Source organism: Gobio gobio, assembly GCF_949357685.1.
Source record: "Gobio gobio genome assembly, chromosome: 19".
NCBI lineage: Eukaryota > Metazoa > Chordata > Actinopteri > Cypriniformes > Gobionidae > Gobio > Gobio gobio.
The window spans coordinates 49,057,602-49,081,831 of NC_137112.1; the positions used below are offsets into that span (position 1 = coordinate 49,057,602).

At 36.1% G+C, this 24,230-nt stretch overlaps 1 protein-coding gene across 1 annotated transcript in view; it reads right to left on the reverse strand.

Annotated features, from left to right (window-relative positions):
* Window positions 1-101: 101 nt before the first annotated feature.
* Window positions 102-24,230, reverse strand: part of vmac (vimentin type intermediate filament associated coiled-coil protein) — a 29,829-nt gene continuing 5,700 nt past the window's right edge. The window contains exon 2 of the mRNA XM_079843956.1: window positions 102-608. Coding sequence (XP_079700082.1) covers window positions 257-608 — 352 coding nt within the window. The 3' untranslated portion in view covers window positions 102-256. The remainder of the gene's footprint in view (window positions 609-24,230) is intronic.

The following is a 24,230-nucleotide window of genomic DNA, read 5'->3' on the forward strand; positions in this document are numbered from 1 at the left end:
GAACGGAGGTCTGACGGGTGTCCAACCACATGAGGCTCAGTCATTAATGACACAATTTACATTTTTGGGTGAACTAACCCTTTAAATGGGACCTCACCTTTGCACAACTGACCAGGCGTTCTCTCTTTACAGTGGAATCCCATTCCCATTTGATGATACAATGGCTATTTTAAATCAATGATGACCCGACGCTGAATCAACTGTACCCTTTAAACACACAGGCCGCTGAACCTGAGACGAGGACCGAGATGAGCGCTCATACAGTCGTCCCGAACACAACCCCATCTAACTCCTGATCGTCCGAGTCCTCGCTGAGCGAGAAGTCTCTGTGGTTGGAGAGGCGGCTGGGGCTGCCGTTGGACTCTGCGTCCGTGAGCGAGCTGTTGGTGGTGGGCTTCCCCAAGTCTCGCACCGGCCCCATCCGCTCCGCCTCCGCCATCTGGGCCAGCATGCCGTCGAGTAACGGCCGGCTCTTGCAGATGTTGTCCAGCAGCTGACATCGGTGCTGTAACTGTCCGATTACAGAGTCTTTTTCCTTAATCGTCTGGTTGAGTTTATGGATGGATTCCTCTGATTGACAAAGCTTCTCGTGGAGGAAGAAAATCTCCCTATGTGGAAAATAAAAAACATCATTTTCAATCAGCAAACGACGTCTCAATTTACATGCCATTAGTTGCACCAATCAGAACAGTGTGGCTCAGTCATCCATTACAAGTAACTTGACTTACGTAATATGACTTTTTCCAAGTAACTAGTAAAGTAACGCATTACTTTTCAAATTTACAAAAAAAAATACTTTTCCACATTAATTTGACTGACAGCTCTCCTGTCCTCATGTTGAGTTAGTGCAGAGGCATGTGTGTGTGTGAACATGATGGTTATTGTAGTTCTAGACTAAATGTGAGCATTTATTTATCTCACTTGCACAATAAAGATTCTGTCCTCCTCAAAATGAATTAAATCAGTCAAATGCTAAATCAGAATACTATGCAAACCTCCAATAATTAAATGTTAAATAAAACAACTATTTTTATGCATAATCTACCTTTATATTTAATTGACCAATGTCTTGCTGCTGACCTTTGATGATGAAAATTACTAGATTTTTCTCCTGCGTCTATTCCTCCATTATCCAGAGCTGCGCCCTCTAGTGTTCATGAGAGAATCTGCAGTTTTACCTCAGCCTGGGGCGCATTATTTACATTTTGGTATGAAGAGGTCTTTACGTCGCAAAAAAATACAACTTTTTTGTTTTAAACATAAACAAAAACAAGCCCAGCCCAGGTGAGAAAAAGTAACGCAACGCATTACTTTTCTTAAAAAGTAACTAAGTAACTCAATTAGTTACTTTTTAAGGGAGTAACGCAATATTGTAATGCATTACTTTTCAAAATAACTTTCACCTACACTGGTCATAACAGATCATTCACCTTCAGGAAAATTGCTAAAAGAAAAAAAAAAACAATCTTGAGAAGCAGTTGTAGATTTATTATGGTGTTTGGTTAAAGGCACAATAAGTAAGATTTTTGGATTAAAATGTCCAAAAACCACTAGAACAGTGTTATATGATTTGTTGACTTCTGTACTTACATTATCCCAAATGTTTCCAAGTAGGGCTGCACGATTAATCGAAATCGAACTGCAATCACGATTTGGGTTATGAGCGATTATGAAAGCGCAAAGGCTGCGATTTTAATGAAATAAATAAATGCCCAGTAAATAAATGCAGGAGTAGGGCTGCACGATTTGGGGAAAATATATAATTGTGATTATAGTGGTTTAAATTGCGATTTAAAATTTGAGTGTGTATAACATTTTGTTTTTATATATTAATATTACTAATAATAATTATGATTATTATTATTGCTGAAATATTACTATTACAATAACATTCAATATTAAAAAATTAAAATAGAGCATTTAAGAATAAATATAACAGTATAATAATATTTATATTTTACAGAAAACTAAAACATTATGGGTTACCTGTTCATATGCAGACAGCCTATGACTAAAAATCAATAGACAGGTCTAAAGATTTATTGTAAAAAAAAAATTTTTTAAATTATATTTATATATATATTTTTTTATTATATTTTTAATTTTTATTATTATTATAAAAATCTGTGCTTTTTATCTGTGATATCAATTTCTTAAAGTCTATGTCTTTAATATGAAATATGAGCCTCCTATGCATCCACTGTGGGGATTAAAACTCCCATACATTGAAGAAAAACATGGATTGTCATAAATTTATATTATTTTTTCTTATTTTCTACCCAAAAGTTTAATTCATACTGGAAGTCAGAGGGCGCCCTCGAGCAGAAACTCCACATTTGCGTCAGAGAAGTAATAGTATTCAGGAAATCCCTAATGTGAAGCGAAGCTAGCTGAATAAAACGAAGATAGAAACGCTTTGATTAAACATGACGACAATAAACACGACTGCAGTAAGATATGGTGTATTTGAGTTCTTCAAGCCTTCTCGGGTATTTTCATAATAATAAAGTATTCAGTGCTGATTGACATTCTGTGATGAGAAGCCACATCAGCTCCACTGACGATATGAAGTCAGTTAAAACCTGTTATTAAACGTTGTATGTCGTTGAACTGGTTTATGAACGCTTCGCTTTACTAGTTTGTGAAGATGTTTGACACATGTTGCTTTTTCAAGCGCACGTTATAATAAACGACTCAAACTCGCAGTCTTTCAGACGGAGCAGCGTTTACTGATCTCAGAGCCGATCTTCACACATGCTGATCATTTATTCATTTAATTAAAATCGCAGTCTTTGCGCTTTCATAATCGCACACAAGCCAAATCACGATTGCGGTTTGATTTCGATGAATCGTGCAGAGTAAACGCTGCTCCGTCTGAAAGCACTGCGAGTTTGAGTTCATTATAATGTGCGTTTGAAAAAGCAAACGTGTCAAACATCTTCACAAACTAGTAATAAGTTGTCCAACAAAATACGTTTAATAACCCGTTTTAACTCACTTCATATCGTCAGTCGAGTGTTTGTGAGCTGATGTGGCTTCTCTTCACAGAATGAGGCAGATAATCAGCACTGAATACTTTATTATTATTATGAAAATACCCGAGAAGGCTTGAAGAACTCAAATACACCATATCTTACTGCAGTCGTGTGTTTATTGTCGTCATGTTTAATCAAAGCGTTTCTATCTTCTTTTTATTCAGTTCTGCTAACTTACAAAGCGCTAGCTTCACACATATTAGGGATTTCCTGGAAGCTATTACTTCTCTGAGGGAAATGTGGAGTTTCTGCTCGAGGGCGCCCTCTGGCTTCCAGTATGAATGAAACTTTTTGGTAACAAATAATACTTCTCTCTAAATAAATTTATATGACAATCCATGTGTTTTTCTTCAATGTACAGGAGATTTAATCCCCACAGTGGATGCAAAAGAGGCTCATATTTCATATTAAAAACATAGACTTTAAGAAATTGATATCACAGATAAAAAGCACAATTATTTACAATAAATCCTTAGACCTTTCTAATGATTTTAAGTCATAGGCTGTCTGCATACTAACAGGTAACCCAGCAGTTTTTTTGTAAAAAGTTTTCTGTGAAATATAATTATTATCTTTTTGTTATTGTAATATTAATGTTTTTGTAATAGTAATATTTCTTATTTTGTTAAATATGATGATATATATACACAACATGTTATATACACACTTTTCATTTGTAAAAATAAAATAAAAATTGCATTTTAAATCGCAATCGCAATTTTAACCAGAATAATCGCAATTAGATATTTTCCCCAAATTGTGCAGCCTTATTTCCAAGAATGGCTTATTTCTCTGGATTTAAACATTTTGACCAGGACTCGCCTATCAATGACAGGCGTTACCCTCCGTGAAAAAAATTATTTAATGGTGCGTTCACACCAGACGCGAATGAAGTGTTAAACGCGAGTGATTTACATGTGGAGTCAATGCAAAGACACGAATTCGCGATTCGCGCTAATGACAGCGCAAAACGTTTCGGGTGTTTGAAGCAAAAATGACGTCATCGCGAAGTGGGCGGTAGTGCGCGTTGAGTGCGCAAGACCCCATTTCACGTTGCGGTGTGCATCATGTTTTGTAACTTTTCACGCGGCTCCGCATCCGAAGATTCACGAGTTCTAGCCGGCTTGCACTACACGCTCCGCTGGTCGCAGGTAATGACGCCGCTGTTGATTATGGGAACGTGTTTACCAGCTGGACCGTTCGACTGCAGGCTGTGAGAAAGTGAAAATGGAACTCATGAACAGAAAACGTGTTGTTTGGCAGTACTTTCAGTCAAAAGAAGGCAATTCAAGTCGAGCTACATGTTCAATTTGCAATGCCGATTTGTCTCGAGGACCCTAAACAACAGCCGCTGTTAAAACATTTGCGTATGAAACATTTCGAAAGAATACGAGTTGTGCATGAGGGAATCTACAGACAGCACCCAAATAAGGGATGCATGATATTATCGGCATAGCATCGGAATCGGCCGATAAACGCTTAAAATATAAAAAATTGCCATCGGCCGATAAAATGATGCCGATATGATAACGTGTTGATATGAGCCAGCAATAACTCACGTGTACAAGCACTGCTATAGCGATAAGATCATGTCAGGCGTGTGCTCATTGCATGTATGGTGATTTATATTGAGTTTTTAAATGCTGCCTTGAATTTAGGAATCAATGCAGGATTGTCAAGTTTTCACAACAAAACTAGCCCAATCGCGTCTCCTCTCTCTCTAGCGCAGCAGCTGAAGCTCCTCCAGGTCCTAGTGCCCGCCCTCTAGAACATTAGCATATTTAGTGCGAGCGCTGTTGTTACAGTAATAAAATGAAAAGTAGAATACACAAATAAATAGAAGTTACTTCTTTTTCTGAATAAAGCAGTACTGATGTCAAAGCACAAGCATGACACTTGTAAATTAAATACTTTTATATGCAGTTTATTAAGATGTAATAAAGTTTTATGAAATGGATGATGAAAAATAATCCAAGGAGCACTAAAATATTTTTTTATTTATTTGAAGCTAAATACAGCATCAACTGATGCCATGCCACCCCCACTTCATGTGCACAAACATTAAATCCAAAAATACAATATTTAGGTGACAACCGCATCTGTCTGGGGTGAAAAATCACTGACTTTATTATTGTTTATTTTCAGCACTTTTAATATACTCTTATTATAAAATACAGGGAAAACAAAAGGAAAAAATAAACATATATCGATATCGGCATAGACCAAAAGGAGTTGAAAAATATCGGCATATCGGCAAAAATCCAATATCGTGCATCGCTAGCCAAAATGCAGCATCTTCAGGTACGTTAGGAAGGACAGTCATCCTGGCATAATGTTGACTATTCTTAATTTAAATTAAATTAAAAATACACTGGGGCCCCACCCTGGAGCCAGGCCTGGGGTTGGGGCTCGTATGCGAGCGCCTGGTGGCCGGGCCTTCCCCCACGGGGTCCGGCCGGGCTCAGCCCGAAGGAGCGACGTGGGGACACCTTCCCGTGGGCCCACCACTCATGGGAGGGACCGTAAGGGGCCGGTGCAAAGCGAATCGGGCAGCAGTCGAAGGCGGGGGCCTAGACGACCCGATCCCTGGACACGGAAACTGGCTCTTGGGACATGGAATGTCACCTCGCTGGCGGGGAAAGAGCCTGAGCTTGTGCGTGAGGTTGAGAGGGTCGTTTCCCTGAGGCTTCGGCTCGGGGATAGGTCTCTCACTGTCGTTTGTGCCTATGGGCCGAACGGCAGTGTGGAGTACCCGGCCTTCTTGGTGTCCCTGGGAGGGGTGCTGGAAAGTGCTCCGACTGGGGACTCCGTCGTTCTACTGGGGGACTTCAACGCCCACGTGGGCAATGACAGTGAAACCTGGAGGGGCGTGATTGGGAGGATCGGCCCCCCTGATCTGAACCCGAGTGGTGTTCAGTTATTGGACTTCTGTGCTAGTTACAGTTTGTCCATAACGAACACCATGTTCAAGCATAAGGGTGTCCATCAGTGCACATGGCACCAGGACACCCTAGGTCGTAGGTCAATGATCGACTTTGTGGTCGTTTCATCTGATCTGCGGCCGTATGTCTTGGACACTCGGGTGAAGAGAGGGGCGGAGCTGTCAACTTGATCACCACCTGGTGGTGAGTTGGATCCGATGGCGGGGGAGGAAGCTGGATAGACTCGGTAGACCCAAACGTACTGTGAGGATCTGCTGGGAACGTTTGGCCGAGTCTCCTGTCAGAGAGATCTTCAACTCCTGCCTCCGGCAGAGCTTCGACCGGATCCCGAGGGAGGCTGGAGATATTGAGTCCGAATGGACCATGTTCTCCACCTCCATTGTCAAAGCGGCTGCTCGGAGCTGTGGACGCAAGGTCTCCGGTGCCTGTCGAGGCGGCAATCCCCGAACCCGGTGGTGGACACCGGAAGTAAGGGATGCCGTCAAGCTGAAGAAGGAGTCCTATCGGGCCTGGCTGGCTTGTGGGACTCCTGAGGCAGCTGACCGGTACCGGCAGGCTAAACGGACTGCAGCCCGGGTGGTCGTGGAGGCAAAAACTCGGGCCTGGGAGGAGTTCGGTGAGGCCATGGAAAAAGACTATCGGCTGGCCTCGAAGAGATTCTGGCAAACCGTCCGGCGCCTCAGGAGGGGGAAGCAGTGCCCTACCAACGCTGTTTACAGTGGCGATGGGCGGCTGTTGACCTCGACTGGGGATGTTGTCGGACGGTGGAAGGAATACTTCGAGGATCTCCTCAATCCCGCCGTCACGTCTTCCATTGAGGAAGCAGAGGCTGGGGGCTCAGAGGAGGACTCGTCCATCACCCGGGCTGAAGTCACCGAGGTGGTCAAGAAACTCCTCGGTGGCAAGGCACCGGGGGTGGATGAGATCCGCCCTGAGTAACTCAAGTCTCTGGATGTTGTGGGGCTGTCTTGGCTGACACGCCTCTGCAGCATCGCATGGCGGTCGGGGACAGTGCCTCTGGGATGGCAGACCGGGGTGGTGGTCCCTCTTTTTAAGAAGGGGGACCGGAGGGTGTGTTCCAACTATAGGGGGATCACACTTCTCAGCCTCCCCGGGAAAGTCTATGCCAGGGTACTGGAGAGGAGAATCCGGCCGATAGTGGAACCTCGGATTCAGGAGGAACAGTGTGGTTTTCGTCCCGGTCGCGGAACACTGGACCAGCTCTATACCCTCTACAGGGTGCTGGAGGGTTCATGGGAGTTTGCCCAACCAGTCCACATTTGTTTTGTGGATTTGGAGAAGGCATTCGACTGTGTCCCTCGCGGCATCCTGTGGAGGGTGCTGGGGGAATATGGGGTCCGGGGTCCTTTGCTGAGGGCTGTCCGGTCCCTGTATGACCGAAGCAGGAGTTTGGTCCGCATTGCCGGCAGTAAGTCAGACTTGTTCCCGGTGCATGTTGGACTCCGGCAGGGCTGCCCTTTGTCGCCGGTTCTGTTCATAATTTTTATGGACAGAATTTCTAGGCGCAGCCAAGGGCCGGAGGGTGTCAGGTTTGGGGACCACACGGTTTCGTCTCTGCTCTTTGCAGATGACGTTGTCGTGTTGGCCCCTTCTAACCAGGACCTTCAGCATGCATTGGGACGGTTTGCAGCCGAGTGTGAAGCGGCTGGGATGGGGATCAGCTCCTCCAAATCCGAGGCCATGGTCCTCAGTCGGAAAAGGGTGGCTTGCCCTCTTCAGGTTGGTGGAGAGTTCCTGCCTCAAGTGGAGGAGTTCAAGTATCTAGGGGTCTTGTTCACGAGTGAGGGGAGGATGGAACGGGAGATTGATAAACGGATCGGTGCAGCTTCTGCAGTAATGCGGTCGATGTACCGGTCTGTCGTGGTGAAGAAAGAGCTAAGCCGTAAGGCGAAGCTCTCAATTTACCGGTCAATCTGCGTTCCTACTCTCACCTATGGTCATGAGCTTTGGGTCATGACCGAAAGGACAAGATCCCGGATACAGGCGGCCGAAATGAGCTTTCTCCGCAGGGTGGCTGGGCGCTCCCTTAGAGATAGGGTGAGAAGCTCAGTCACTCGGGAGGAACTCGGAGTAGAGCCGCTGCTCCTCCACATCGAGAGGGGACAGCTGAGGTGGCTCGGGCATCTGTTCCGGATGCTTCCTGAACGCTTTCCCGGGAAGGTGTTTCGGGCATGTCCAACCGGGAGGAGGCCCCGGGGAAGACCGAGGACACGCTGGAGGGACTATGTCTCCCGGCTGGCCTTGGAACGCCTCGGTGTCCCCCCGGAAGAGCTAGAGGAAGTGTCTAGGGAGAGGGAAGTCTGGGCATCTCGGCTTAGACTGCTGCCCCCGCGACCCGGCCCCGGATAAGCGGAAGATGGATGGATGGATAAAAATACACTGCTGTAGAGATGCTCATTCAGTTAATTTTCCCAACGACAACCGCCGCTCATTATCTGATTATTAACCGTTAACTGATAAGATTATAATATTGAATTGGCATTAAATAAAAATACGATTGACGAGTGTCTGAGAGCCGTTTAAAAGACGGGTTTATTTTACATTGCAAACATCAGCAAAGAGATCAGATCAAATATAAATAAAATAATTAAATAAATAAATAGGCCTACACTAAATATTTTTCACTAAAAATAATTCCCAAATTAAGATGACAAAAGGAAAATACACTGAATCCGTTTGAAGCTTTGAAGAACTGGAATAGTAGTATGTACTTCCGCTCAGTTTTCACTTTCCTGCAGTTCTCCGTCTGCCCACAGGGGTCTTGGCATCATCCAGAGCGAATACCCAAACCAGTATTGATCCCCTTTCTTCCTTTGCTTTATTTGACACTGTAATTGGAAAAATGTGTTTTGCCACCGTAGTCGTAAATGATAATAAAACTATTTGTTCATTATTTCAAAAAGATATTGTCACCAGGCCAAACTGTATTGTTTATTGGAATAGACTGGTTGAAGGTTTATTATGGAAGGCCATCAGGGGCCCGTTTCAGAAAGGAGGTTCAACCAACTCTGAGTTTAAAGCTGGACTCTGAGTTGACTTACTCTGAGATGGGAAACTCTGAGTTTAAAGCTGAACTCTGAGTTGACTTACTCTGAGATGGGAAACTCTGAGTTTTGGGTTTCAGAACAGCTGAATTGAGGAAGTTCAATCAACTCTGAGTAACTGAGTCTGAGTTAAGCTCATGCACTACGACTATGAAAAGCCACGATCAATGGAGCTCCGAAATTACGATTCACCATGGCAACAGCACCCAACAAAAAGATGTTTGCATACTTCCGGGTCAATATGCAAGTTTAATTCTTAATTATTTTAATTAAGTTAAATTTTCATGGTATCCAAAAGGCAAAAAAAGAATGTGGCAGCAGCTAAAAATGAAAAATAAGAACATAATTCAATCAGGTAAAGCTTTAAAAATAAAATGTTCATGGCTGTTGGTTTAATGACTTTACAAACATTTGACATATTAAATAAATATCATTCAGTGTCCAATGTGCAGCAGCTTTTCCCACATAGACCCGTCTCACAGTGATGACGTCTTTTAATGGTCATCAATATCATAAATCCTGCAACGTTTTTTGTATTTTTTTTTTTTAATGTATGTACATTTATAACACTAATACTTTGTATTATATTACTTTTGCATCATATTACAAAAAAACAAGTGACCGCTGCTGTGAGTGTTTCTAATAAGTTGTTAAATCACTATTGTGGAGTTTTCTTTTGCTATTTGAACAAATGGGGACACAAAAAAATATATATTTAAATTATTCTTTCATTCACCGCTATAAAAGTTAACCCTATGACGACTTCCGCTCTGAGAAAACCCAGAAATGTGAAAAGGGTCTGTGCTCTTTCACGTAATGAAATATTCTCTGATCCCACCGGTTACAGTTATTAATCAGGGGAATGACATTAAACATTTGACTTCTACTCAGACCAAACACCAGCACCACTGACAGATGAAGAGGAGATGGAGGAAGAATATTAACATCCAACAGGGAAAATAATAAAGTATTTGTAGGAAATAAAGATGACCATAAAAACTGTAAATAAATGTATTTAACAGCTGTGGTGGTTATGGCATTTATCTCAGACTACTATCTGGCAGCATCTTCCATCCCATACAGTAATCTGTTTTCATGATGGGAATATGAGTGTCATCAATGCATCCAACCACTGGAAATCCTAAAGGAAATTCTAATTATCAGGAAACTTCTAGAGGATTATCAAGTGAACATCAGGATCCTGTAGAAATTAAGGACATGTCATTTTTGTCACTTTGACAGTGTCCTCATGATGGAAATATGAGCGATGAATGAATGTTCCTGCACTGCAAACAATGCTTTTCTCACTATGTATTTTTGTCAAGTGGCAGATTATTTCATTTGTTTTAGGTAAACTTCACTTACTTTAGAATTAGATTAAATTTATAATTTGTTGATATTTGTACTTGAAATACGACCAAAATACTCTGCATTTGTGCAGTTTGAATGAATGAATAAACTATTTAAACACCGCTGGCGCTTTAAAAAAGTGAAGGAGACTGAAAGAAACTCTGGGTTTACCAAAGAAAACCTGCTCCTGACCAGGTTAGGTTCACAGAGTAAGTGACCATAGTAACTGAGTATAAGTGACCTCTCTTTTAGAAACGGGCTTGACTTACCCTGCTTTCTCGGGTTTGACATATCTCCCATTCTGAAACAGAAAACCCAGAGTTTCCCTTATTTCAGGGTTAACATACTCTGAGTTTTCACTTAACCTCCTTTCTGAAACGGCCCCTGGACCTTACCAAATATTTATTCATTGGTAAATAAAAAAAAAAGGAAGTAAGTTTCAAAATCTTACACCGGTACTACCCTGTAAATCATTTTCTTGTTAAATTTAAAAAGGATTGATCTGAACGGTTCTTTTTGCAATACATTGGCTGAAACCTCGTTTCATTTATTTTGGCAATGTGTTCATGTAAGAACATTTTGGAAATATTTGTCCAGATTAATAATCGACAACATTGACCCCACTTTTTCTTTGTGTTTAGAAAACGTTATATTTGGTTTTAATAATATCCCCTCAAGTAAAAGGAAAGAATACTATATTATAAATTTAATTTTAGCTAAATTCCATATACATAAATGTAAGTACAATAAAACCCAACCTTTGTTTTTGGTTCTTGAAAAAGAAATAGAGACATATATCAATACTATCCTTCATTCCCAGCCATTAAAACGGTTTGTGTTTGTGAATCCTTTGATATTTTTATATAATGTTTAGCCCCCCCCGGCTGACTGTTTGGTTTCCTATTTGTATGTATTGCAGTTCTGACTGTACATTGACCAACGCTCTCCATTGACTTTGCATTGCGTGAAGAAATTACATTGCATTGTCATTTCGGACTTATAACAAAAAACAGAGCAATGTCTAAAAGCTGATATGTGACAAAGTGTACAGCAAACAAGCTAAAAAACACAGAAATACGTTTTTATAAGCTGTCGACCCAAAAAAACAAGAGTTTAAGGAGACAAAAGTGGATAAAGGCAGTAAAACGTGACGCTTCAGCTGAAGAATGGGGACATTTTGGGATCCTGACACTCAGTGTGTCTCAGTGTGTGTATGTGTGCAGTAAATAAGTTGTCACTGTTAAGTCAAATATCCAAATGTCAGTTTTATATATTATATTTCCTGTCTCTGATGACGTTCTCCTGTAGTGTGTGTAGTTCTCAGTGTAATATAATGTGTCTCAATGGCCTGAATCCACTTTTTTGTCCTTAAACGCTCGTTTTTTGGTTCAACAGCTTATAAAAACTTCTGGGTTTTTGCTTCTGGGTGTTGTTTAGCTTGTTTGCTGTACACTTTGTCACATATCAGCTTTTAGACATTGTTCAGTTTTTTGTTATAAGTCCGAAATGACAAGGATGCAGCCTCACACAATGCAAAGTCAATGGAGAGCGTTGGATTGTTTCCCCCCCGGTGGGCGTCTCTGTATGCTTAGGTTTTCTCCCAAACAATTTTTTACCGGTCCAATCCGCGAACAGAGGGAGTGGCTGAGAGCGATGACGTTGATAGGGATGAAACGGTATGGAAATTTAACATCACGATTATAGTGACCCATATTATCACGGTTATCAATATTATCACGGTTTTGTTCAAGTTTTATATTTGAAAATCAACAAACAAACTAAAGCAGCTCTATGCACTTTTTTAAGCAAGATTCTGTGGGATTTTCTTCCTTATAATGGCCGTCGTCAATATCAACGCATAAATAACAATAATTTATCGTAAATATAATCTCTAATATTATCTCTGTAAATATATTTTCAAGCAATATTCTCATCAGTGTTCAACAATGATGCATTTAAATCTAGCATGTTTTGTGTAAAAGCCCAAACAGTATCCTAGAGAAATAATGCATATCCATATTTCCATATGATTTGACAGTTTATTTTATTAAATATCAAAATGTCTGCATCATACCTGACACCTAGATGATCACTTTACAGACAGTTTTATGACTTTCATTGTCTTCAAATGCTATTAAAGTTTCAAACGTGTATAACGTTACCAATGTTGTGTGTAACTTTAGAGACGGTCCCTAAATTCACCAACTTTATGCCAGTCATATCAGATGCACTGTGGCTCTGCTGTGTTTGTTTGAAACTATTTTCGCTGCTGAAATAGAATAAAAACAGTCAATCACTGTATGATGAGTGAATCTCTTGCGTACATCACACACACATCTCTGCTTTTAGTGTAGATTTCAGCGTGTGAGCGGCGCGCGCTCTCAACAATATTCCGGATAATCTGAACGCCTCTGATTATGAGACATTGCATTCATAAACTCAATATAAACACGTGTGAGTGGTTATAATGCGCAACGCGATTATAACAGATGGATTTTGAGAAGACTATAATAAGTTCAACAGCAGAGTGGCTAGTGTGCAGCCGAAATAACGTTAACTTACACCCACAAATGGCGGTTGTTAATGGCAAACCCTGATTATTATCCCTCAAATGTCACCCTAGTCTTGTCTGAACTTGTTCGTTCGCTTCACGTTATTATTTCCCAGACGTAGTTTTGGTATTGAGGTCAAAGTCCACTTGCCTTGCGTTTGTAGTTTTGAAGTGTTCCCTCTATTACAGCGACTTTATTCTAGGGATGGGCATTTTTGTCAATTTCTCATTTCGATCATCGATAGGTCTCAAAAACGAGTACTCGAGTAATTGGGGGCGGGGCATGTGCAGGGGGCGGGGCATGTCCGTCATTGAGATAATGAAAATACTGTTATGAAAATGGTTGTTGACAAATACAAACGTGACATGAAAACAGGTATATGAAAACATGAACATATAAAACAAAAAATAACTGCTAGATTATGATGCATAAATGTCTTTGAAAAAGAAACATCTTTATAAAATGACCGTCTCAAATAACCAAGTCAGTGATATCGAGCATTGCCTTTGAGCTGAAACTGTGAAATAACACCACCCTGCAGAGCTTGCTCGCTGGTTAATAAACTCAACCAAACGCACCCTATATCAATGTTAATATGAAGATTATTATGAACCTATTACGACATAAATCAACACAAAAGGACGTGAATGCGCAGGTGAACTTCAGCGTGCTAGACGAAGGGTTTGAAATGGAACATTTTGAATGCGCTCTTCCCTTAACAACGCTGATTCACGGACAACGAAAGCACACAGAAACATTTTATTAAAATCGTGTTCTCATTATAATGCTATGACAGATTGACTCTGCACATCATGCACTTAATTGTATTATTCATGATCGAAGCGTTTACAGACATCACTGCGCGTTTACGAACTCATAACGAAAAACAACTTTAAATAAACTAGGTCTACTGTTAAAAAAATACGAGAACAGTATAGCAGTGCTGCATTACTAATATCAATGATTCTGAGAAAGAAATAGCCGATCTGAAAAGAATATGACCGTCTCTAAACCATCATGTCGAGCATTAATGCGTTTGAGCTGAAACTGAAGAGAATGAACAGCCGGTATAACGGCAGCGCTTTTCTAGCTTATTAAGCTCAACCAAACGCTTCTTATATTAGATTAATCAGATATAGACAACATAAAAGTATCTTACAACGTGCATCTGCAGAAAAGGACGCGAATGCGCACATGAACTTCACGCGCTAGTCTGAGTGTTCTCGCTAGTTTCTCTGTGGATCAGCTGATACACGGGGAACTAAGCACAGATCATTTACAGCATTCTATTTCCATCGTGTTTTCATTATAATGCTATGTAGGCTATGACAGATTGGCGCTGCACATCTTGCACTAACCATTTAATGATCTCATGATTCCAGACATCACTGCAGTGCACGCCTTTATTTCGCCGCGGTCTGGAGGCGTGCTGTAAAACGCTAACCAATCAGACCTCCGCAAAACGATGCAATAACCAATAAAAAAGAGACAAATATATTTTTTTCAGGGCGATCATCGTTCTCATGATCGATGATCGCTGTCACGTTCGAGTACTCGATTACTCGACCACTGTTGCCCATCCCTACTTTATTCTGGCATGTTCTGCAGATAAGGTGACCATCTTAGATTAAGTTTCCCTCAGGACTTTTGTAAAAGCCAAAATATGACAACGCCTCAGATTTCGTCCTTTTAGAAGTCTGAAAAATCTCCCGGTGCTGTCACTGCCTTCTGCCATATCTTCTCATTCAGAAAACAGCGGTGCGCGCAACAGACTGACGCTGACTGGACAAGATTTACCGCGAGTTTTAAAATCGTGATAATCACACGCGGTTTTAATGATAATTAAATTTTATACGATATTACTAACCGTCACTACATTTTATCGTGGTTTATAGTGAAACCGGTAATCGTTTCATCCCTAGACGTTGATGTTGTCGCTAGTTTGAGTTGTAGTTCAGTAATGGCGGCGGTGAAAGATGCGAGTATGTGGCAGCGCTAGAGCTGCAACTAACGATTATTTCTTCTGTCGACTAATCTAACGATTATTTTTTCGATTAGTCGACTAATCTAGCGATTATTTTTCCGGATTAATTTTATGATTCTTTTTTACTGATTATTGTATTTCAAAGAGGGTAGTGAATTTGTATATTATTTTAACATGAAATCAATGAATGATGACAATATTAATTGTATTTCAGGAAGGGTAGTGTACATAGTATGCCATTTTATAATGAAATATATGAACACAAGAAGCATTTTAAACATAATATATAATGATACTATTCATCATAAAATGTATACAGAGTAGGCCTAATTAGGAAAAGTTGTTTACTATAGTAGTTGAGTATGATTTACTTATTGATTTGTGTCAAAAGTAAACGAAAATGCATACAGGAGCTTTCAGCATAGTTTTAATGTAGAACTAGTCGTCTATTTTGAAGATATACATATGCATAAACAACGACTAAAGCTGCCCAAATTTCAAAGACATATTTAAATGATTAAAGCTAGAGGCATATCTTAACTTTAATGTTACTTTAATCATGTAAACTACCTATATACAGCATGTTATTATGCATATGTGTTTGGGACAGAGCGGAACCAGGTCGCATTAACAGGAGATATATGCAGCCCATAATAAATAAACGCACGAGACGTACTGGGGTCAGAGAAGAACACCGCAAAATGTGACCGTCTGTTGCAAAACACACGCACATTACAGAACACTGGAAGGGTTGCCAGGTTTTCACAACAAAACCCACCCATTCGTTACTCAAAACTAGCCCAATCGCGTTTCGGGGAGGTTCTCCAGTAAACGTCGCGTTCGGAGGGGTTAAACATGTGGGTTTTTTTGCAGGGCTGCCAGCTAAAATTCTCATTCCCGGGGCTAAATATCACATAGTTGGGATCGCTTCAACCCGCGGACATGAGACACAGCCCGCGGCAACAGTGTAGAAGTAGCCCAATTCCGCGGAAAAAACACGGACTTGGCAACACTGATTGGCAGTGTGAAAGCTCCCGCTCTGCCACACACACACACACACACACACACACAGTGTGAAACCGGCGTTACAGAGCGAACCAAGCAGTTTTTGCGGCTTCTGTTTAAAGTACTTCCACACTTTTGAATGTCGCGGTCTGGCTTTATATGATAAATGATCATTTTCACTATGCCCGGGAGCAGAAGCTGCCATTATTCTAGATCTTCTGTTCTATTCTAGAACGTAAATAATGTGCCGCCGACGCGTCGACGCATTTCACGCACGCCGACGTATTTTCGTAGTCGACGTCGTTGCAGCCCTAGGCAGCGCTGACGAATGTGCAGAAGTTAAAGCCGGACTGTGGCGGTGGATGAGCGAGATCGAGAATGAGACCGGCCTCAAGTTCTCATGAGGGAGCACAGAGGAATAAGAGGAATAAGGACGAGCAACACCGGTGAAGGATGAGAGAGGACCTGGGGTTCGTTCTTCATACCTCGCTCAACACATCTAAGATGATCTGACAGATCCCAGGGCCCGTATTCATAAAGAATCTTAAAGCAAAGAGCAGCTCCTAGTGACAAAATTCTAAGAAAACTCTTAGAAATGTGGGCGTTTACTCTTAAAACTAACTAAAAAATCCTAGTAAAGAAAAAAGTAATTCAGAAAGCATCTTAACCCTTAAAAGTGGTCTTAAGGTCAAATTTGTTAAGAGCACAGACGAGGACTTTTAAGAGGCTTAAGAGTTTCTTTAGCAGTGGAGAAAATGGCAGAAAGACGAAGAGGGAGAAGAAATGTGTAGCAGACGATGGATGATCGTGAGTTAATAAGACGCTTTAGATTAGATCATGTTTGTTGCATTAAATCCAACTTTCAAACCACCAATTAAATAGACATGCCAGCAATCAGTGGAATTGGAAAGAGTGGAACAAAGTTTATAATTCTAAACCAATCAAATACCTTATAGGAAATTAACAGCATGGTAAATAATAAAAGGATTTATATACACTGAAAAAAATAATTTGTTGAATTTACTAAAAAATGTATCGTAAGTGGTCGCAATCAATCTCAATTTAAACAAAAACACATGCAATTCCCATAAAACTAATTCATTTTTTCAAATTAAAATAAAAAAACTACATTTAAATTATTTAAAAGAGCACTAATTAATTATGCTTAATTTAATTTTTCAGTGTACATATATATAATGTGTGTGTGTGTGTGAGTGAAAGAGAACGGTAAAATAGGACAATTTGCGCTTGTAATTTCAAAGTGAAGGCTTAGAATAGACCCTATACTTAAAAGCGCTCCTTTTTGGACAACCAACCAATCAGAGTCTTCAAAAGACTGTGTCATGCGTAGCAACGGGGTCAGCCCCGCCTCTTCACTAAGATAAAAGCTTTTGTATTTTCCTTGCTCAGAGTTGCTCTCAGATCAGTCCCGAATAGCTCTTAAGCTAAGACTCCTACGTAAAAGTTTTTAAGATAAATTATGAGTTTTCTGAGAGGACTCTTAGAATCTTTATGAATACGGGCCCTGATCTTTTAATCGTGATCACTGATCTCTGGCTAATCTGGTTCTTCAAACGAATTTGCGGATTGGATTTAAATATCTGGATTAAATGATCTAAGATCACTGAGCGTTCTTGTGTTCCCTGAAGAGGGCAGATGCACCGATACTCGAAACCACGATCAGCAGTGCAGCGATTGGCTGGCGTCAAGACAACAACATCATGACATCATATAATTAAAAAGCCACAAATTACACAAAAAAACCCACGAATTTAGATCCAGCTGGACCTTTATAAGGAAACAGCCAAACGACCAAACCAACATAAAAGTTATAATAGATAAATGTTTTTTTGTTATTTTTTTAACATGATTACCAATTATTTATATTCACGATTTTATACAGTATTTGTACACCCTTTACATTTTTATTTCAATGTTGTAATTTAATTTTTAATTCAATTTGAAGCAGATTTGTAACGTGACAGTATTAAAGTTTCTTATGGGTCAAGATCAAATTATCTTCTATTGCGCTGCATCAAACCATCCCATAATATCCGTGATCACTTAATACACAATTACAATGACAAGATTCATCAGGATCAAACTGTGAAAGAATAGTTGGTCCTGACCTTTGGTTCATTGACACGTCTTTGGGATGTGCTGGTATGGACTTAGCATGTCATATTTTCAACATTTTATCTTATAATTATGACTTAGCATGTCATATTTTTGACTTTTTATCTAATAATGAGGACTTTTAAAATAATATTTTCAACATTTTATCTTATAATTATGACTTAGCATGTCATATTTTTGACTTTATCTAATAATGAGGACTTTTAAAATCATATTTTCAACATTTTATCTTATAATTATGACTTAACATGTCATATTTTTGACTTTTTATCTAATAATGAGGACTTTTAAAATCATATTTTCAACATTTTATCTTATAATTATGACTTAGCATGTCATATTTTTGACTTTTTATTTAATAATAAAACTTTTAAAATCATATTTTCAACATTTTCTTATAATTATGACTTACAATGTCATATTTTCAACATTTTATCTTATAATTATGAATTAGCATGCATATTTTTGACTTTATCTAATAATGAGGACTTTTAAAATCATATTTTCAACATTTTATCTTATAATTATGACTTAGCATGTCATATTTTTGACTTTTTATTTAATAATAAAACTTTTAAAATCATATTTTCAACATTTTCTTATGACTTACAATGTCATATTTTCAACATTTTATCTTATAATTATGAATTAGCATGCATATTTTTGACTTTATCTAATAATGAGGACTTTTAAAATCATATTTTCAACATTTTATCTTATAATTATGACTTAGCATGTCATATTTTTGACTTTTTATCTAATAATGAGGACTTTTAAAATCATATTTTCAACATTTTATCTTATAATTATGACTTAACATGTCATATTTTTGACTTTTTATCTAATAATGAGGACTTTTAAAATCATATTTTCAACATTTTATCTTATAATTATGACTTAGCATGTCATATTTTTGACTTTTTATTTAATAATAAAACTTTTAAAATCATATTTTCAACATTTTCTTATGACTTACAATGTCATATTTTCAACATTTTATCTTATAATTATGAATTAGCATGCATATTTTTGACTTTATCTAATAATGAGGACTTTTAAAATCATATTTTCAACATTTTATCTTATAATTATGACTTAGCATGTCATATTATTGACTTTTTATTTAATAATAAGGACTTAAAATCATATTTTCAACATTTTCTTATAATTATGACTTACAATGTCATATTTTCAACATTTTATCTTATAATTATGAATTAGCATGCATATTTTTGACTTTATCTAATAATGAGGACTTTTAAAATCATATTTTCAACATTTTATCTTATAATTATGACTTAGCATGTCATATTTTTGACTTTTTATCTAATAATGAGGACTTTTAAAATCATATTTTCAACATTTTATCTTATAATTATGACTTAGCATGTCATATTTTTGACTTTTTATTTAATAATAAAACTTTTAAAATCATATTTTCAACATTTTATCTTATAATTATGACTTAGCATGTCATATTTTTGACTTTTTATTTAATAATAAAACTTTTAAAATCATATTTTCAACATTTTATCTTATAATTATTACTTAGCATGTCATAATTTTGACTTTTTATTTAATAATAAGGACTTTTAAAATCATATTTTCAACATTTTCTTATGACTTACAATGTCATATTTTCAACATTTTATCTTATAATTATGAATTAGCATGCATATTTTTGACTTTATCTAATAATGAGGACTTTTAAAATCATATTTTCAACATTTTATCTTATAATTATGACTTAGCATGTCATATTATTGACTTTTTATTTAATAATAAGGACTTTTAAAATCATATTTTCAACATTTTCTTATAATTATGACTTACAATGTCATATTTTCAACATTTTATCTTATAATTATGACTTACAATGTCATATTTTTGACATTTTATCTTATAATTATGACTTAGCATGTCATATTTTTGACTTTTTATTTAATAATAAGGACTTTTAAAATCATATTTTCAAATTTTATCTAATAATTATGACTTACAATGTCATATTTTTTACATTTTATCTTATAATTATGACTTAGCATGTCATTTTTTGACTTTTTATATAATAATAATGACTTTTAAAATCATATTTTCAACATTTTATCTTATAATTATGACTTAGCATGTCATATTATTGACTTTTTATTTAATAATAAGGACTTTTAAAATCATATTTTCAACATTTTATCTTATAATTATGACTTAGCATGTCATATTTTTGACTTTTTATCTAATAATGAGGACTTTTAAAATCATATTTTCAACATTTTATCTTATAATTATGACTTAACATGTCATATTTTTGACTTTTTATCTAATAATGAGGACTTTTAAAATCATATTTTCAACATTTTATCTTATAATTATGACTTAGCATGTCATATTTTTGACTTTTTATTTAATAATAAAACTTTTTAAATCATATTTTCAACATTTTATCTTATAATTATGACTTAGCATGTCATATTTTTGACTTTTTATTTAATAATAAAACTTTTAAAATCATATTTTCAACATTTTCTTATGACTTACAATGTCATATTTTCAACATTTTATCTTATAATTATGAATTAGCATGCATATTTTTGACTTTATCTAATAATGAGGACTTTTAAAATCATATTTTCAACATTTTATCTTATAATTATGACTTAGCATGTCATATTATTGACTTTTTATTTAATAATAAGGACTTAAAATCATATTTTCAACATTTTCTTATAATTATGACTTACAATGTCATATTTTCAACATTTTATCTTATAATTATGAATTAGCATGCATATTTTTGACTTTATCTAATAATGAGGACTTTTAAAATCATATTTTCAACATTTTATCTTATAATTATGACTTAGCATGTCATATTTTTGACTTTTTATCTAATAATGAGGACTTTTAAAATCATATTTTCAACATTTTATCTTATAATTATGACTTAGCATGTCATATTTTTGACTTTTTATTTAATAATAAAACTTTTAAAATCATATTTTCAACATTTTATCTTATAATTATGACTTAGCATGTCATATTTTTGACTTTTTATTTAATAATAAAACTTTTAAAATCATATTTTCAACATTTTATCTTATAATTATGACTTAGCATGTCATATTATTGACTTTTTATTTAATAATAAGGACTTTTAAAATCATATTTTCAACCTTTTCTTATAATTATGACTTACAATGTCATATTTTCAACATTTTATCTTATAATTATGACTTACAATGTCATATTTTTGACATTTTATCTTATAATTATGACTTAGCATGTCATATTTTTGACTTTTTATTTAATAATAAGGACTTTTAAAATCATATTTTCAAATTTTATCTAATAATTATGACTTACAATGTCATATTTTTTACATTTTATCTTATAATTATGACTTAGCATGTCATTTTTTGACTTTTTATATAATAATAATGACTTTTAAAATCATATTTTCAACATTTTATCTTATAATTATGACTTAGCATGTCATATTATTGACTTTTTATTTAATAATAAGGACTTTTAAAATCATATTTTCAACATTTTATCTTATAATTATGACTTACAATGTCATATTTTCAAAATGTTCTTATAATTATGAGTTAGCATGTCATATTTTTGACTTTATCTAATAATGAGGACTTTTAAAATCATATTTTCAACATTTTATCTTATAATTATGACTTAGCATGTCATATTTTTGACTTTTTATTTAATAATAAGGACTTTTAAAATCATATTTTCAACATTTTATCTTATAATTATGACTTAGCATGTCATATTTTTGACTTTTTATTTAATAATAAGGACTTTTAAAATCATATTTTAAACATTTTATCTTATAATTATGACTTACAATGTCATATTTTCAACATTTTATCTTATAATTATGAATTAGCATGCATATTTTTGACTTTATTTAATAATAATGACTTTTAAAATCATATTTTCAAATTTTATCTAATAATTATGACTTACAATGTCATATTTTTTACATTTTATCTTATAATTATGACTTAGCATGTCATTTTTTGACTTTTTATATAATAATAAGGACTTTTAAAATCATATTTTCAACATTTTATCTTATAATTATGACTTACGTCATATTTTCAAAATTTTCTTATAATTATGAATTAGCATGCATATTTTTGACTTTATCTAATAATGAGGACTTTTAAAATCATATTTTCAACATTTTATCTTATAATTATGACTTAGCATGTCATATTTTTGACTTTTTATTTAATAATAAGGACTTTTAAAATCATATTTTAAACATTTTATCTCTTAATTAGAGTAGTATGAAGCTGCAGACTCGGAGCCTGCTGCATCTACAGTCCCGCACCCAGAGTCCCGCATTCTCAGGCCCCTCGTTTTTCGAGACAGCGCCTCCTATCAAATTGGATCGGGTAAACAATGCAATTGCAATGTGAAGGATTTAGGCCGAAACGTGAGTATCATCAATTTTATTTAACACATTTCTTTTTTAATCAAACCACTTTATAGCTCATCGACACCAACATGATTAGCTCATTTAATATTTGTAAAGATAGTTTTTTTTCCGAAAATATTTTTTATAGCTTAGCTAGCCTTTAACCTTGGACTTTTTGTAGACAAGCCATTGTAAAATCCGATTAAAATTAAGGTAGACCAATTAAATACATTGAGTGTGTTAATATCAAAGAATGTCATCATTAATTATTTAATCAGATTTACAGTTTGACCTTTTTTTTAATGACCTTTTATCTTAAAACTATAAATTGAATTAAAGCTGCGAGCAGCGATGACGGGCCCAAGCCGGTGGCACCGCCACGCCGGTGGCATCAGCTTAACTGTGCACGGCAGGCAATAGGCATTTAAAATTGGAAAAACTAAAAGGACTATGTCAAAGTCATCTGAATTCACCACATTAACTGCAGCAGTTGGTGCTGCTATGACAACGAACCACAACAGCCACATCTATGAGATCAATTAAATTTAAATTAATTTCATGTCAGATGATGTCAAAGGTCAAATTGGAATGAGTTCACAATACCATTCAAATGCTGATGTTGTATTATCCTAACATTTCTCTTCATGTGTTTTTGACCTACCTTAGCTACCGTTTGTGCACCAATCTTATGCACCATAAAGCGTGCTTTCATTTCAATATGGGTGGTCCAATAAATTTTTTTTTATAAAAAAATTTATAAATTGAGCCAAATCACAGTAAAATGCAAAGATGATTTTAATATCAGTGTCAGGTAAGAGTAAGATGCGTGTCTACATTTTATGGAAGTTTATTATAAACAGCCACTTTTAGAAAACCATGTGAAATTTACTTTTAATACATTTAAATTATATCAGTAAATTATTCATTAAAAGACATCTGCATCATCCGTGATCTTGGCAAACACAGCACATGACGTTTTTATTTCAAGTGATAGTTATTTGTGAAAGCCTAAGAGAGAGTGGCAGAAAGAAAGACATGGAATGTTTTTTATATCCTGTTTCAAAACTAACACAATGCTGCCATCTTGTGTTCATTGAGAGAAGGGCAGCACACACAGGCACAATAGATTATTCAAAGAAATATTTATAATATATATATTAGTGCTGGGCATCGTTAACAAAAAAATTAACTAATTAATCACATTTTTTTCTGTAATTAATCGCGATTAATCGCAAGTTTTTAATATTTTACGTTTTTAATATTTTGATATTGTAATAATTTCAGTTACTCTCCAAATTAATTTAGAAACAATTTAAAGACAGCATATTGTAAATATGTGTTGTATTGTCATTTTTTATGAATGAAGGCCAGTATCACTGATACTAAAGTCTCTATGAAACATTAATGACGTTACATTACAGTATAACTGAAAGCTCCCAATTTCAACATTTATTAGGCTTTAAAAAACAACTTTTAATTTAAGTGAACTTAAAACAATCTTTACATAAACCCAAAATAATAAATGTTATATTTACCCATGGCCTTACCTGTTATACAGAAATGTAATAGTTATCAAACCTTCCTTAACTGCATAAATAATAAATCAAATATAGATGAATCATCATTAAAGCTACAATTTTCTCTGTTCCCGTTGTTCTTTGATGAACATTAATGACAGGCATCATCAGTGCTACTGTCACTTTAAGAACAGCCGCGGGTCTCA